At 34.6% G+C, this 14,723-nt stretch overlaps 1 protein-coding gene across 1 annotated transcript; it reads left to right on the top strand.

The window, feature by feature from the left end:
- Positions 1 to 928: 928 nt before the first annotated feature.
- On the top strand, positions 929 to 12,488 carry slc22a15 (solute carrier family 22 member 15). The gene is made up of 12 exons (XM_056476818.1): positions 929 to 1,132; positions 3,521 to 3,664; positions 3,813 to 3,945; positions 6,169 to 6,333; positions 6,419 to 6,548; positions 8,150 to 8,365; positions 8,481 to 8,621; positions 8,705 to 8,787; positions 8,955 to 9,063; positions 10,279 to 10,351; positions 10,813 to 10,971; positions 11,923 to 12,488. The coding sequence occupies exons 1-12, from the start codon at positions 1,049 to 1,051 to the stop codon at positions 11,977 to 11,979; spliced, it is 1,494 nt and encodes a 497-aa protein (XP_056332793.1). The 5' UTR covers positions 929 to 1,048; the 3' UTR covers positions 11,980 to 12,488.
- Positions 12,489 to 14,723: the final 2,235 nt, after the last annotated feature.

Here is a 14,723-nt window from a genome sequence, read left to right as displayed (position 1 = left end):
TGATAGAAATGTACTTGTATTAATATTCAGAAAATCATGTTTGTTACCTTTCTAAAATAATTATAATAATCTATATTCTGCAGGATTTGTATTTCATCCTTGTCCTCGCATTAAATCTTGATTATATTTTATTATTTTAATATTCTATTAATGGGTGTACTTGTTTGAATAAGTCTATTTGTAAATGTAACTTTAAGTACTTGAAGACTACTTCAGCAATAGTCTACATAATCGGGACATTATTAATGACATTCATACCTTAAACAAATATCAATAAATACGGACCGTACAAAAATAAATGCTTTGTCTAAATATAAGATTACGTATAGCAGTTGTTTCCAAAGTGGGGGTCGCGGGACAATGACAGGGGGTTGCTTGGTGATTTCCAAAAGTCAAATAAAATGTATTAAAGTATTAGAATTACCACATTGTATCCATAACTTAATTAATATAATTTAACATAATTTTGTAGCAGCAGGTTAAACTTAGACACCTTTATGGCAATCAAAACATTAAAAATGAATACAGGCCACGACTGAACAATGAGGATAATCTCTGAGTGTCAATCTCCAAAATTACACCAAGAATAGATTTGCGCTGAAAACGTTGTGCCCACCGGTCTCATTAGGTGAGGTTAATATTAAAGTAAACAAATTAATAAATGACTATAAATTATAGCCTGTAGCACTTTTTTGTTTTGTCAATATGCTTGTGTTTATATAGGCTTATTGTGTGTGCAACATTTGTATATAACCTCCTCGCGGGCTGAAATGTTTGGGAGCCCTTGACTTGAAGCACCTACTTCAATTTCTGCAAAGAGTTCATCCTTTTTCTGTAACCCAATCAAAACCGCTCTCTCTAGCACGTGTTTAGATCCTCCAGTCTCATCCAAACAAGTTCGCCCTTTGTATCACGTGGTCTCATTCCACGTCTGCGAAGGGAAGCCAGATTTACAGCGGAGCATCTGAAACCTCGACTGCAATCAAACCCCAAATTAAAGATGAAAATATCGAGTCGGTGTCATGCGGTTGGATGATTTGACCCGGGAATGGATTTAGAGGAGGCTTTCCAGGTGGTTGGAGAGTTCGGAAGTCACCAGAAGCGGATGATCACAGTGCTGGTGTTCCTCCAGGTAACTAATGATACATGCAAATACGTAAACATTGGGCTGACTTGTGTTTTTGTAGGTAAATGTATTTGCATTTCCGATAGCATGAGCCGGCAATCTATGCAAAATGCGTATCTTATGGGTCAAACCTTGTCGTATTTGCATTACCTTATCTTCAGGCAGTGAGATGTATCTGCTTTCGTATGAATGAATCATTTACTAAAGTGTGCGTTTGTTTGTTTACCACGTCATTAATTTCGGTTTTATAATCCCAGGTTTAATGCATCTTGTCAAAAGTCATATATATTACAATCCAAAAATATGAAGGAATTAGCATTATTGCTGGACGGCATTGACAGTTAGGATAAAAAAATGCAATAATAAACATATTTATCTAATTCGAAATCGCATTGTTCCGCGAGGCGGATTCCATTATATTATAGTATTATAACGTTAGACTGGAGAAAAGCTTGGTCGTTGCCACATAAAATCTTTCTTCCTAATAAAACTAAAAAAGTCCACTTTAAAATGTTGCATAAAATATATCCGGCTAACTTATTTGTTTCCAAATATGTTGATATTCCGAGTAATTGTACATTTTGTGGTAAGGATGATGAAACTTTAATACATTTATTTTGTATGTGTGAATTTGTTCAGAAATTTTCTCCTACCTCAATCTTTGAGTTTTATCTTTTAGCACAATCTTTTAGTTTAAAAGAAATAATTTGTAATTACTCAGAATCTGCTTATAAATCTAAAGAATTTATCTTCAACTTTTTTATTCATTCATTTTCTTTTCGGCTTAGTCCCTTTATTAATTAAAACTGGGGTCACCACAACAAGACTGTATTCATACACAACAAGACTGTATTAAAACCAGAACAGTTTTATATACATAATGTAGAGTTGGGACGATAAACGATAATATATTCCTTTTTTTCAATTGCAATAAAATTTATGTCAATAACAATGATAAGCTCTGGAATTTTTTTTTCTCTATATTGATCTAAGAGTCAATCACAGAGAAGAAATGTGCAACAATAGGATTCTAAAAGTTTGTTGATATTAGAGATGTACTGAATTTTTCGCCACCGAAAATTTATTGGCTGAAAATATGTTATGCCATTTAATGTACACTCTAATTTTTGTGGCTTCAGTCATTGTTTGGGTACTCTTTTAAATATGGAAGCATTAACAACTTTTATGGAAATATATATCGTTGTCGTTCAATATGGAAGATAATTATCGAGATTGCATTTTTGCCATATTGTCCAGCCCTACCAATACATTGAAAATGTATAATTAGTCTCATAGCTGGTAAATATGGAGTTATGCAAGTAATTTAATGCCTTAACTTTAATTAAAAAAACAAAGAAACAGCAAAGTTTGGTTTTGTTAAAAGAATAAAAGAAAATGGGCTTTCAGGCATCCATATCAGGGTGTTCGTGAGGTCTTAAATCCCAAAGACAAAATGTTACGCTTTAAAGTCTTACATTTACTGAAATGTTGTTTAGACAGGTCTTAATTTATGTAATCATGTATAGCTACCCAATCTGGCCAACAACCATCCAATCACCAACAATTCATTTCAATAAAACTTTTAACTTTTTATTTAGGAATGTAGTTTTTAACTTCATTAGTCCATAACGGTTCAAATATTTTCCTTACAATAACATTTGTTTAAAAGTTCTCAATGTATTTACTGCTATGGAAGCTGACCTGGACAGACTGTTGTGCATGCATTTAGTTTAATATAGTTTTCAAAACCTTTAAAAGATTTTTCTTTTTTATTTTAAGAAAGATTATGTTAAAAAAAGTGTATGTATACAACTAGAGCTTGCTTGTTTTGACACCATATTTAAAATATTTAGCTCAGAATTAACTAAAATATTTATTCCATTTTTTTCTGATTAAATAATAATTAATTGAATAAAATGAATCAATAAAAATAATAATGATTTATTACATTTTTACACTGATTTACAGAAGACTACCTTTAAAATGTTATTCAGTGTAACATCAAAAGCATCCTTTCAGAAATTTAGAATAAGAATTATTTGATGCCATATCTTTAGCTATCCTTCGAAGTTTTTAATAATGCAAATATTTGTATATTTAGTATGATTGCTTTTTCTTTTTTATGCATATTAATGAGTACAGGTCAAAATAAGTTTGTCGTTTAATTTTTAAATCGATATACATGTTCTGCAGAATCATAATAGCAAACTATTTCTCATATTGTGTTTAGTAATAAATTTAATAATCACTTTGATTGCATTTATTGTCAATTCTATGTATATAAAATATATTTTTTGTCAATTTTATTTTTGATGCAGACATAAAAACATTAGATCTCATTTTGACCCAAAGACAGTCTAATTACTAATTTGATTGTTGTTTTATTTTAATCAGATTTACATGGCATGTCAGTCTATGCTCATCATCTTAGTGGGTGCTGTGCCAGAATATCACATAGAACCAGTCACCGAGGGTGTGGATGGAGACGTAACCCAAAGTGTGAAATTCACAGAGGATGTCAACTCAATTGTGACTGAGGTAAGACACTATCAGTAATGTAGTAAAATCGGATTACGATTGATCATGTTTTCAAAGAGCAGCTTGTCTTTATCAAATTTGACTTTTATTATTTATGTTGGAGCAGGAGAGCGGGTGTACATCAATATATATTTTTTATCTTTTGCAGTGGTACCTGGTTAAACATCAAGCCTACAAAGTGAATTTGGCTGGATCTCTGTTCTTTGCTGGTGTGCTGATTGGAAATGTCTTGTTTGGACCACTATCTGATAAAATTGGGAGGAAACCTGTTTTTTTAACTGGTAGGAAAGAGATGAACTTGTTTCTGTAATCTACACCTTGTTTCAAGGCTTGCAACATTAAGTTCCAAATATCTGCAGACTATTAAAATGTTTTGTAAATAATGTCAGCCTTAAAGACATAGTTACCCACTTTTGCTAAATGTTTGCTGTTAATTTACTTGCCAACACTGAGAAACCGAAAAAAAAAAATACACAGAGGTCTTGAATTGAGTTGAATCAACTAATTGAAAAAAATCATATAATACGGCAACAGTCAAGTCCATTAATTTTTTTGCTAAAAAGTAGTGCTGGGCAGATAATAATTGTGATTAATCGCATCCAAAGTAAAAGTTTGTTTTGATGTAAGATTTGCAAAACTTTTTTGCATAGATATTTAAATGTGTATTTATAATTTGTATCCTATACATATTTTATATATAAACTTACATTTTCTCAAATGTATGCTTGTGTATTTTATATATACATAATAAATATACTCGATACACAGACATGTATTGTTAAAACCATAGGCTGCAAAAGATATGAATGTAGTATCCATGGCGTCACCCATTGGTTTTTGAAGAGATCAAATAAAGCTCCAAGTAGGCATAGCCAACCGTTGCCATTTTGTTTGCGCATCATCACATTGACCGTGGGTGACCAAATAAGGACAAGGAGGCGGAGCATCAGAGGAGCTACAGATGCCTGCTAGCATTTTACTTAGACCGGTTTTCTTTGAGAGAAACACTTAATACTTCATTACCTGTGACGCGTTTGTGTTCTGACCACATGTGCTTGGTTGTGTACTATATCAATAATGTGTTTAGACTTTTAAAAACACTGTTGTAATACATTGAGCTACTAAAGTATTGTTCTTACGGCATTTTTCTACAGGAGGAAAATGTGATTTACTTTCTAAATACTTCAAATATAGACTGTGTTAGTAAATGCAAGGCTATTTATGAAATCCAGGCATAACACTGTATGACAACGTTTCCCATGACTGTTCGATAGCCTAAATCTGTCGGATTCTGGAATGCATTACAGGTCTAAAGAAAATAATAAATGATGAATTATCTTAAATAAAACAAACACATTTATCGATATGGTATATAAGAATTTCACTGACCTGGGAAATGGCGGTCACTTGAATGGTTTATGAACACAATAAGTGCACACAGCATGTCATATTATCTGATAATTGTAGGAAATAATTCCAAAAGGCAATTGACTATTTAAAGCCACAAAAGACAACACAAAATACAATGTAAATGCTGAGTTCAGCAGCTAGTCAGTCTTAATCAGCTGAGGTGAAGTAACGACGACAGCGAGACCAAGCTGTCACTCAAGTGGCCACGCACTTAATTATGCAGACTTAGTATAACTCATTATATTATATATACTATAGTATATTATTATACTCAGTTATAAAAAAAATCACCCTTTCACAGTTGTCATGAAGGTTAATATTAGCTATATACACCAAACCCATCCTTTGTCCAAGGCTGTAAACATGTTTTTATCAGCTGTAAAATTGGCCGATTTAGCATTGCAGTCAGTGAACATCTGGAGTTCCTGAAGCCAGCCCCCAAAGGCGAGTTGATGAATTGCAGTTTCAGTTACTTCCATATTGGCTTCACGAGGGAGAGCGGGAGGTTGCCGCTAGGTTAAAACAAACTTATTTTGCATGTAAATAATCGGGTTAATCTTTGCTCAGCACTATAAAAAGAAATACATTTTTAATGATATCTTTCAAATACAAAGATTTTGTGAGGTACAAAGACATTGAGTTGGCTGATGTTGAGTAATTGAATTATTATGCATATTTTCAATAAATGTAGGATATATTTTTATAGATATGATCAACATATTTAATTGAATATTTTTAAATCCAGATGTCATTTACAATGCTTTACAGATTGTAGTTTTCCCTCCTCCTTAACGCTGTTTAGTCAATTTTTGTCTGATTTTCAAATCCTTAATTGCTTCAAAGTTTTGTTATGTTGTGATTCTGCTCATTGCTGATTGGTTTGCTTCATGGGTTATAAACACTTTAACAAAAAACTGTATAGAGAAAATTATTGAAAAATGCTTATTACCAAAATTTTGGCTAGACATTAATGCATTCTCTAGCTCTTCTACTCTGCAAAGAGGTTGCTTCACCTCATGCACAACTAACTGAAAACCAAAAGCAAAAAAAAAACAACAACAATTAATAATACTTTATCAACTCTTCTTTCTCAGGTCTGTTTTTTGAGGTCTTGTTTGGTTATTGCACTGCATTAGCACCCAGTTATGAGGCGTTTGCTATGTCTCGGCTGCTGGTTGGTGTGATGAATGGAGGAATGGCGTTGGTCTGCTTTGTTTTGACTCAGGAATATGTGGGAAAGTCCTACTGGGCGATGACAGGTGCACATTTATCCATTATCCAATCATTTCCATTGTTTACATTCACAGTAGACGCATGATGCTAATGTGTTTCTCTGTGTTCCAGGGACCTTGACTAATATGACCTTTGCCGTAGGCATCTCTCTGTTCGCTGCATTGGGTTATTATGTTAGGACGTGGAGAAACCTTGCAACTGCTGCCAACTGTCCTGGACTTCTGCTCTTCCTGCTGTGTGTGTGAGTGAGATGACCACTTCCTGTTTAACTATAGCACTGTGAATTTATTAAAAACCATCAGGAAGATACTGCCGCAGGTTGCTGTGTAAAGCTGCTTTTGATGTTGCCTCTTGGAAATAAAAACCATGGTATAGGCCTGGTGTATCTTGTATCTTTTTTTTTTTGTTTACATTGGTGAGTGCACAGCATGGATATGGCCGACAATAGCCTTAATAAACACCCCTTTTGATAATTGATGACCAAATAAATGAATACATATTTTTTGATTAGTAAAGTCATTAAATTTGCGTACAAGTCAAAGACAATATCAATTTACAAAGTGATTACATACCTGGCTCCAGGTATATATATTCACTTCCTCCAGGTTGGAGGAAAATCCTTACCCCAGGTGGAGGCGTTCAAGTATCCTGGGGTTTTGTTCATGAGTAAGGGAAGGATGGAACTTGAGATTGACAGGTGGATCGCTGCAGCGGCAGCAGTAATGTGGTCGATGTACCGATCCATTGTCATAAAGAAGGAGCTGAGTTGAAAGGCAAAGCTCTCAATTTACTGGTCAATCTACGTTCTTACTCTCACCTATGGTCATGAGTAGGCCTACACGGAATCTGCGCGCACAGAATTCTGCAGATTTTTAGCCCAATATTGATTCTGTTTATTTACTTAAGTAAATGTGTGTACATTGTATTTATTTAGTTTTTAAATTAATTCCAGTAATATTACTGACTAATATGAAAATATTCATATGATTTATTTACAAAACTTAATTTTTATTTCATATATTAAGTTTTTAGTTATGATTCTCACAAAATAATTCTGCATAAATTCAGAGATTTTTAACAAAATTCTCAGCAGAAATAGCAAAAAATGCCCGCAGATTCTGTCTGGCCCTAGTCATGAGCTTTGGGTTATGACTGAAAGGACAAGTTCTCGGATACAAGTAGCCGAAATAAGTTCCCTTCGCAGGGTGGCAGGACGCACCCTTCTAGATAGGGTGAGGAGCTCTGTCACCCGAGAGGAGCTCCTCTTTTTTTTTTTTTTTTTTTTTTTTTTTTTTTGGAAAAAATTTAAATCATTTAAACAATGTATTGTAATGTATAAAAATACAAATATGAAAATGTATTATGTGGAAATTATGTTATGAACATTGTCAAGTGGCAATTTCTAGCCTACTAGCTAAATTCATGGGCTAGAAGTTGAAAAAAATGCTTGCTTAATTTCTGAGATCCTGTTCTTAAAGGCATTAAATGGTCTTGCACCTCCATATCTGTCGGAACTACTACACTCTTACTCCTGCCTAATCTTCAAACCATCTGAGCTTGGTCTTTTGAGTGTTGTTGGTTGTTCAGTGTAGATGGAAGGTCTTGTGGTGTTCATGCTCCCAAGTAATGGAATACCCTACAGTACCGCTATTACTAAGATGTATAGCATATCTGTCTACCTTTTGAGGCTCAGCTAAAACATACCTTTTCAATCAGTATTTTGCATAATGTTCCTCAATGTGTGTTTATTTTGTCTATGTAGATATCAGCCATGTTAAGTGACCTTGAGCTATGGAAAGGCACTATGTAAATAAAACTTCTTCTTCTGCTTGACTCTGCCAGGACTTTGCCAGAATCTCCCCGATGGCTTTACTCTCGGGGTCACTCTGAGAAGGCCGAAGACATTCTGCAGGATTTCGCATTGAGGAACGGGAAAGGCAGAATTGTGGTGAAGCTGCGGCGGGCCTCCAGCTCTCCAAACTCATCCAGTCCTGGGGTCTTTCAGCTGGTCACACATCCCGTACTGCGCTGGAGGACGGTGGTGCTGATGTATGTGTGGTGAGTGTTTCACAAAGCCACTATAAGCTGACAACAGCTGATCTAGATGTCCATTTGTATATCTTTTGAGATTTTTTTTGTATTCTTATGTACATGTTTTGTTTGTATATTACAGGTATGCCTGTAGCCTCGTTTATTATGGCCTTACTCTCAGTGCCAGTGAGGATAAAGGTAATCGTTACTTCAGTGTTGCCATGTATGGCTTGGTGGAACTGCCTGCTTATCCTCTCTGCATGTACTTCATTAACAAACAGTGGTAAATACACTCACAGCCACATCCACACCCAGAAGTATCACACTCCTGCTGTATTAATTCGAGTGTGTTCGTTTTTCTTTCAGGGCAGGCAGGAGGAAGTCAATGGCCAATTTTCTTGCTTTTGCAGGCATATCTTGTCTGCTCACAATGGTTGTACCTGTATCAGGTAATCACTTTTCTTTCACAATTCTCACAGAAAAATTGTAAAATGTGTCATTTTTGTGTTTGCTTATTAGCAGTCTGGTAAAATATGCTAGCAGTGTGTTAAAATTAGTTAATCTTATAGCATATATTCACAATCTAGTTCCCTAAAGTCTGTTTCTCTTTCCTCAGGGTCTTTATTAAGTGCCACATCACTGGCTCTAGTGGGAAAACTGATGGTCAGTGCTGCTTTTAATATTGTGTATGTGTACACATCAGAACTCTACCCAACCGTGATCAGGTACAGCAAACACATTTGCTGCATGTCTAATGTGTTGTTTAGTGCTCTTTACACTTACCATTTTCCATGAAAAAAATGTTTCAAAGAATTATTAATTACTCATTTATTATCGTCATTCATTCATCATCGGAACACATATTAAGATATTTTACATGAAATGCGAGAGCTCTCTGATGCTCCATAGACAGGAACAGACACAAGAGATTCAAAGCCCAGAAAAGGAACCAAAAAACAAGTATAAGTGTAAGTGAATTATGTTTTGTTGTTGTGTGTGGGCCGATATCTAAAGACAATTTCCTAACCCCTGTGGGATAGACAATAATGTTTGAATTGGATTGAATTGAGGAAAAACTAATTATTACCTTGTTTTATCCTATATTTGCTATACCTATACTATGTGCAATATCACATAATGCAATTATAGTCAACAGCGCCACATGCAAGTATCCTATTGCTCATACACAACCTGACAAAAGTCTTGTCGCCTATCTTAGTTTGGGGAACAACAATTAATAACTTGACTTCTATTTGATCATTTGATATCAGAAGGGGCTTATATGAAAGGCAAAGGCCTCTAGATTACACTTATTTTACCAAAATAAATATGATCTTGCCTTGATTTTTAATTATGTAATTGGGACAGTAAAGTCTGACTTTGCGTAGCCTTCTACATTCTGCCACTTTTCACAATGATCAATTAGATATCAAGTTAATATTTGTTGCTCTTACAACTGGGATCGTCGACAAGACTTTTGTCAGGTAATATAGTAAACGCATACTCCGACGTGGGAGATGCTGTTGAAGTCATTTTTTAGGGTTTTTTTGGCAAACAATACTCTTCATATGATTACAATTAAACCACCCAGTCACATGGAAGGTTTTGACTGTGTTTCTGGTTTATTTCTCGTTCCTTTATTTTTCTGTGAACAATGCTGTCTAAGGAGGGTCAGAGAGCTCTCCCATTTAATCTTAATTATCTTAAATTATGTTCTTATAATGACCGAAGGCCTCAGGGGATTGGAATGACATGAGAATGACCAATTTAATAACATAATTTTCATTTTTGGGTGAACTAACCCTTAAATTGACTGTCACTACTGAAATATTCTGTGCTTGAGCAAACAGTGCCCTCTAGTGGCGACTATGATGTAATTCATGAAATTCTCACATTGCATCAACTGGTTTAACTGTTGTGTGTGTTTGTGTGTGTGTTAGGAATGCAGGTTTGGGAGTGTGTTCAATGTCTTGTAGAGTTGGGGGAATTCTTGCACCATTTGTACCAAGTATGGTAAGTCCCTAAAGGAAATGATAATTTTTATTGCATCATTATACATTCACAATTATGAATGAATTGATATACTGCCAAGCTGCTCTTACCATGAAACATATTTTGTTGGAATGTGGAAGTTTAAATACCGTTAGACCAAATTTTTATAAGGGGAGTACTTTGATGGACATTTTTAAAAAGGTACCACTAGGAAGAATCTTAAGTTATTTATTAAAAATTGAACTGAGAAAATCATATTTAATTTTGAATATATTTTGTGATTTTTATTTATTTCTATATTTGTCTATGTAGCTTTTTATTAAAATATGAATTTGCTTTTATCATGTAATATTTTTATGTATATCCCTAAGTTGCTGATGTGGCAATAAATAAATAACTGAATCGATATATGCGTTAAAATATATTTAGTTAAAAAAAGTGTTTTTTTTTATTATGTACTGACTTGTTTTGTTATTGTCCAGAAATCACTACACACCTCCATGCCGTTTATGGTGTTCTGCTTGAGTGGGATTTCTGCAGGCTGTCTGGGTCTTCTCCTGCCAGAGACTCTTAATAAACCTGCTGCTGAAACGCTTGATGAGCTTCACAGCCCCTCATACCAGCGCATCCTAGAACCACAGGTAAACATCACCATCTTACAGTGTCTAATTGGAGAGTGGCATAGAAGATTTCATACTGGTTGCATGATCATAGCAGCCAAGCATTATTGTGTTTTTATGTTTCTAGTATAAACATCTCGTTACATTTACTTTTTGCATTACAGTTCTTATTTTGACTTGACACTTGAAAACACCTATTTTGTCTTAAACCCATGAGTAAAATTTCAGCTGACATCAATGTTTTAATATTAGTTGTGAATTTTATTCACTTTTCCTTCATTCATTATTATAGAACAGGTGTGCCCAAACTTTTTCTTATGAAGGGCCAAAAAGCAAAAGAGGGCAGTGGGCTGAAGGGAAATTTATAAAGCTGAATTACAAAGTTTTCATGAATAATTTTCTTGTTTATTTAAAAATAAATAGAAAACATTACTTTAGTCGTATTAACTAATCCATTATATATTTTTACATGTTATAATGAACATATTATAATGAAAACATAAGAATTCTATTTATAACATCATGGAGTTTAATGCAGAACACACTAGTCAGTCTTTACATTGAGGACTTCAGAATTGTGCTCTATGCATGGAGCAACAGTATGTTTATTTAAAAAATGGATTCATTTACAACATTTCATTGAAACATTTAATTCAAGTTTGTTTTTTGTAGCTTAAAAATAAAACTAACAAATGAAAGGTTGCGTTACATTAGAAATGACAATGTGTATTAAAAGCATTAGCCCCAAAATTCTCCCTCTCTTCTCAGATGAAATGGCGGGCCAAATCAAAGGTTACAATGGGCCCACTTTGTCTTGCGGACCCTAGTTTGGGCATCTTTGTTATAAAAAAAAATCTATTATCACAAAATAAACGCCTCAATGTCCAGCATACTATTATTCACCTTTAAAGTAATCCCAGGTACAACTTTTCTTTATAATTCTCTAAAATGGATTGTTGTATGCCATTTTAGGTCCGCCTTTTGGAGGAAAAGCACTTAACTGACCACAATGAAGATGATAGTGACTGAGATGAGGACTTGTATCTAGCATACATTCCTGCACACAGTTGACCTGAGCCAGTGTTTTGACCATAGCCAGACTGAGTGAAAGACTGATGGTGCCTTCCAGAGGATCAGTTCAACACGTTTACCTATCAGGACCAGATACTCAGTAATAACTCATTCCTCATTGTGTCTGACAGTTCCTGCTTATTTAATGTGCTTACTGCCATTTGTGAATGTTTTGTAGTGCAAAATGTGGCATTACATTCACCAGCATGTAAATGTTAGCATTCGATTAATAATAATGTTTACAAACTGGGTTTCTGTTATATACAAAGATAATTTCAGCCAGTAATGATTAAAACTAAAAAATATATTCTGTCATTATATCATTTACTGCCTTTAGTTTGTAAACCACTCCTGTTGGTAGTTTTCTTTAATGTAAAATTTTACAGAAGTCTGTCAGGTGCGGCCATTTTTTTTTTCTAGACATGAGGAGAAATTCACTGAAAACAGTAAATCAGTAATGATTTAAATGTTGGATTTATACTTTTATTTATGGTCTTTGTTTTTACACAGAAAAACGCTATATATTTACATATATATGAAAAACGTGTGTTTAAACATCTATAGATATGTGAAAATTATTTCAGCATGTTTGTGACGATGAATAATGGCAGAATCTATTTATTATTTTTATGTTAATCTTCTCTAAACTGAAGAGTAAAATGTTACACGTGTATATGTATGTATATTTCTGTACATATCTGAACGCACATTCGCTTTCGTCTTCAGAGCTCTAAATAAATACCTCGTGTAAAAAGGACGAATATTCTTCATTAACCAATAGATGGCGCTGTGTTGAAGGCCAGGTGTCTGAACTGAAGTCCCCTCTGACCTGCTCCAGTCCTCGTGCTGATGATGTCAGCTCTGACGCAGGTGAGCAGCGCTCAGGTAAACCACAGGATTCAGGAGCTGGAAGTTTCAAAGAAGCCGACACCATTTTTTAAACCACAAACCAGTTTCCTTCTCTCTTTCCTTGCTGTAATGGCAGCCTGTGGCACTGCATGTAGCTGACGGAACAGGTTGAGAGAGAGCAGGCATTAACTATAATAACTGTTTTCATTCTTGAAGTCTCCCTCCAAGGCCTGGCGGGCGTTATATCACCTAGCACAGGGAGATAAACAGCACATACAGAAGGTGCGGTCTTCTGACTGCATCATATATATGCCCCGCTGAGTTCAACTTGTAATAAAAAACTAATAAATGTGTCTGTTATTAAGTCTGTCCCAGACATAAACATAATTACATGGTTTGTATATGATAGAGACACTTAAAGTTGATTTAAATGTATGTTGGAATTCATTCATGAAATGCAGATAAGAAAAACAAATGATAAAACAAGAAAAAGCATGTTATATGTTGTTTTATTACTGATTTAAATTCAATCCAAGATTATTTGTATAGCGCTTTTCACAATAATTATTGTTTTAAAGCCGCTTTAAAATGTATTACAATCAAAATCAGAAAAGTTAGTTATTCATTCATTCATTTTCCTTCAGCTTCATTCATCAGGGATTGCCACAGCAGAATGAACCGCCAACTTATCCAGAATTAGTTTTACACAGCGAATTTCCTTCCAGCTGCTACCCGGTACTGGGAAACATTCACACACTCTAGTTAAAGTTAAATGTTACCATAACTTTATTTAACAGTTAGTTATTAATATATAACCATAGTTAACCTACATTCACTCATTTTCTTTTTGGCTTAGTCCCTTTATTAATCTGGGGTAGCCACAGCGGAATAACTTATCAATAACTTATCGGATCAACTTATCCAGCATATGTTTTACACAGCGGATGCCCTTCCAGTTGCAACCCATCGCTGGGAAATAGTTAACATACAGTTATATAGGTGATGCCCATGTGTACATGTTCAATGAAGTGTATCAAGTGTATGTGTTGCCCTTGAAAAGTGCTCACCAAGAAATATAAAGAGTTAAGTTTTATACCTTTTTTTTTTTAAAAGGGACAATGCTCATTAATCAACGGTAAAACTGTAAATAAGCCAGAGTTAGCCACATGGGCTAATTTTCATCTGTTGCCCCGTGCCAGATTTTAAAAAGGCAACCTAAAATAAAAAAAACCATTATTACACATACAATAACAGTACATTTAGATACATCATAACATATATAAGAATTTCATAAAAAGCAAGAGAAAAGAATTACACATGATTACAAACTTGTATTTAAATGTTGAATAATTTGTAACGCCCCCTTAAATCAATAGAAAGTGTGTTCCAGAAAGGGCTTTAACTGAGAAGACTGACCGTGCAAAAGTTGTACATCTAAACTGCACAGCACGGTCTCCTCTAGTAATAGATTGTGATGCTCTGTCATTATTATTTTTCTGTCACAAACTCATAACGGAGGTGGAGCACATTCATTTAAAAATCATACAAGAATCAGCCAAATATTTCATATCATCAAAGCTCAATAAATAAGGTTTTTGTATTATATTACAATGATGAGTGGTGTCACGGTGGCCTAGTGGGTAGCATGATCGCCTCATAGCAAGAAGGTCGCTGGTTTCAGTCCCGGCTGGGTCATTTGGCATTTCTGTGTACAGTTTGCATGTTCTACACGTGTTCACGTGGGTTTTCTCCAGGTGCATCGGTTTCCCCCACACGTCCAAACACATGCGCTAGGTGAATTGAATAAGCTTAATTGTCCGTAGTGTATGTGTGTGAATGCGAGTGTATGGGTG

This window comes from Danio aesculapii, chromosome 17, assembly GCF_903798145.1.
Source record: "Danio aesculapii chromosome 17, fDanAes4.1, whole genome shotgun sequence".
In the NCBI taxonomy this organism is placed as follows: domain Eukaryota; kingdom Metazoa; phylum Chordata; class Actinopteri; order Cypriniformes; family Danionidae; genus Danio; species Danio aesculapii.
This window is presented reverse-complemented; position numbering and strand designations above follow the sequence as displayed.

Excerpts from the sequence above, each read along its gene's own strand:
- slc22a15 (XM_056476818.1), top strand. The coding sequence starts at position 1,049 with ATGGATTTAGAGGAGGCTTTCCAGGTGGTTGGAGAGTTCGGAAGTCAC. Across the intron at positions 6,549-8,149 it reads CTGCTCTTCCTGCTGTGTGT|GACTTTGCCAGAATCTCCCC; the intron begins GTGAGTGAGATG and ends TGACTCTGCCAG. Across the intron at positions 10,352-10,812 it reads CACCATTTGTACCAAGTATG|AAATCACTACACACCTCCAT; the intron begins GTAAGTCCCTAA and ends GTTATTGTCCAG.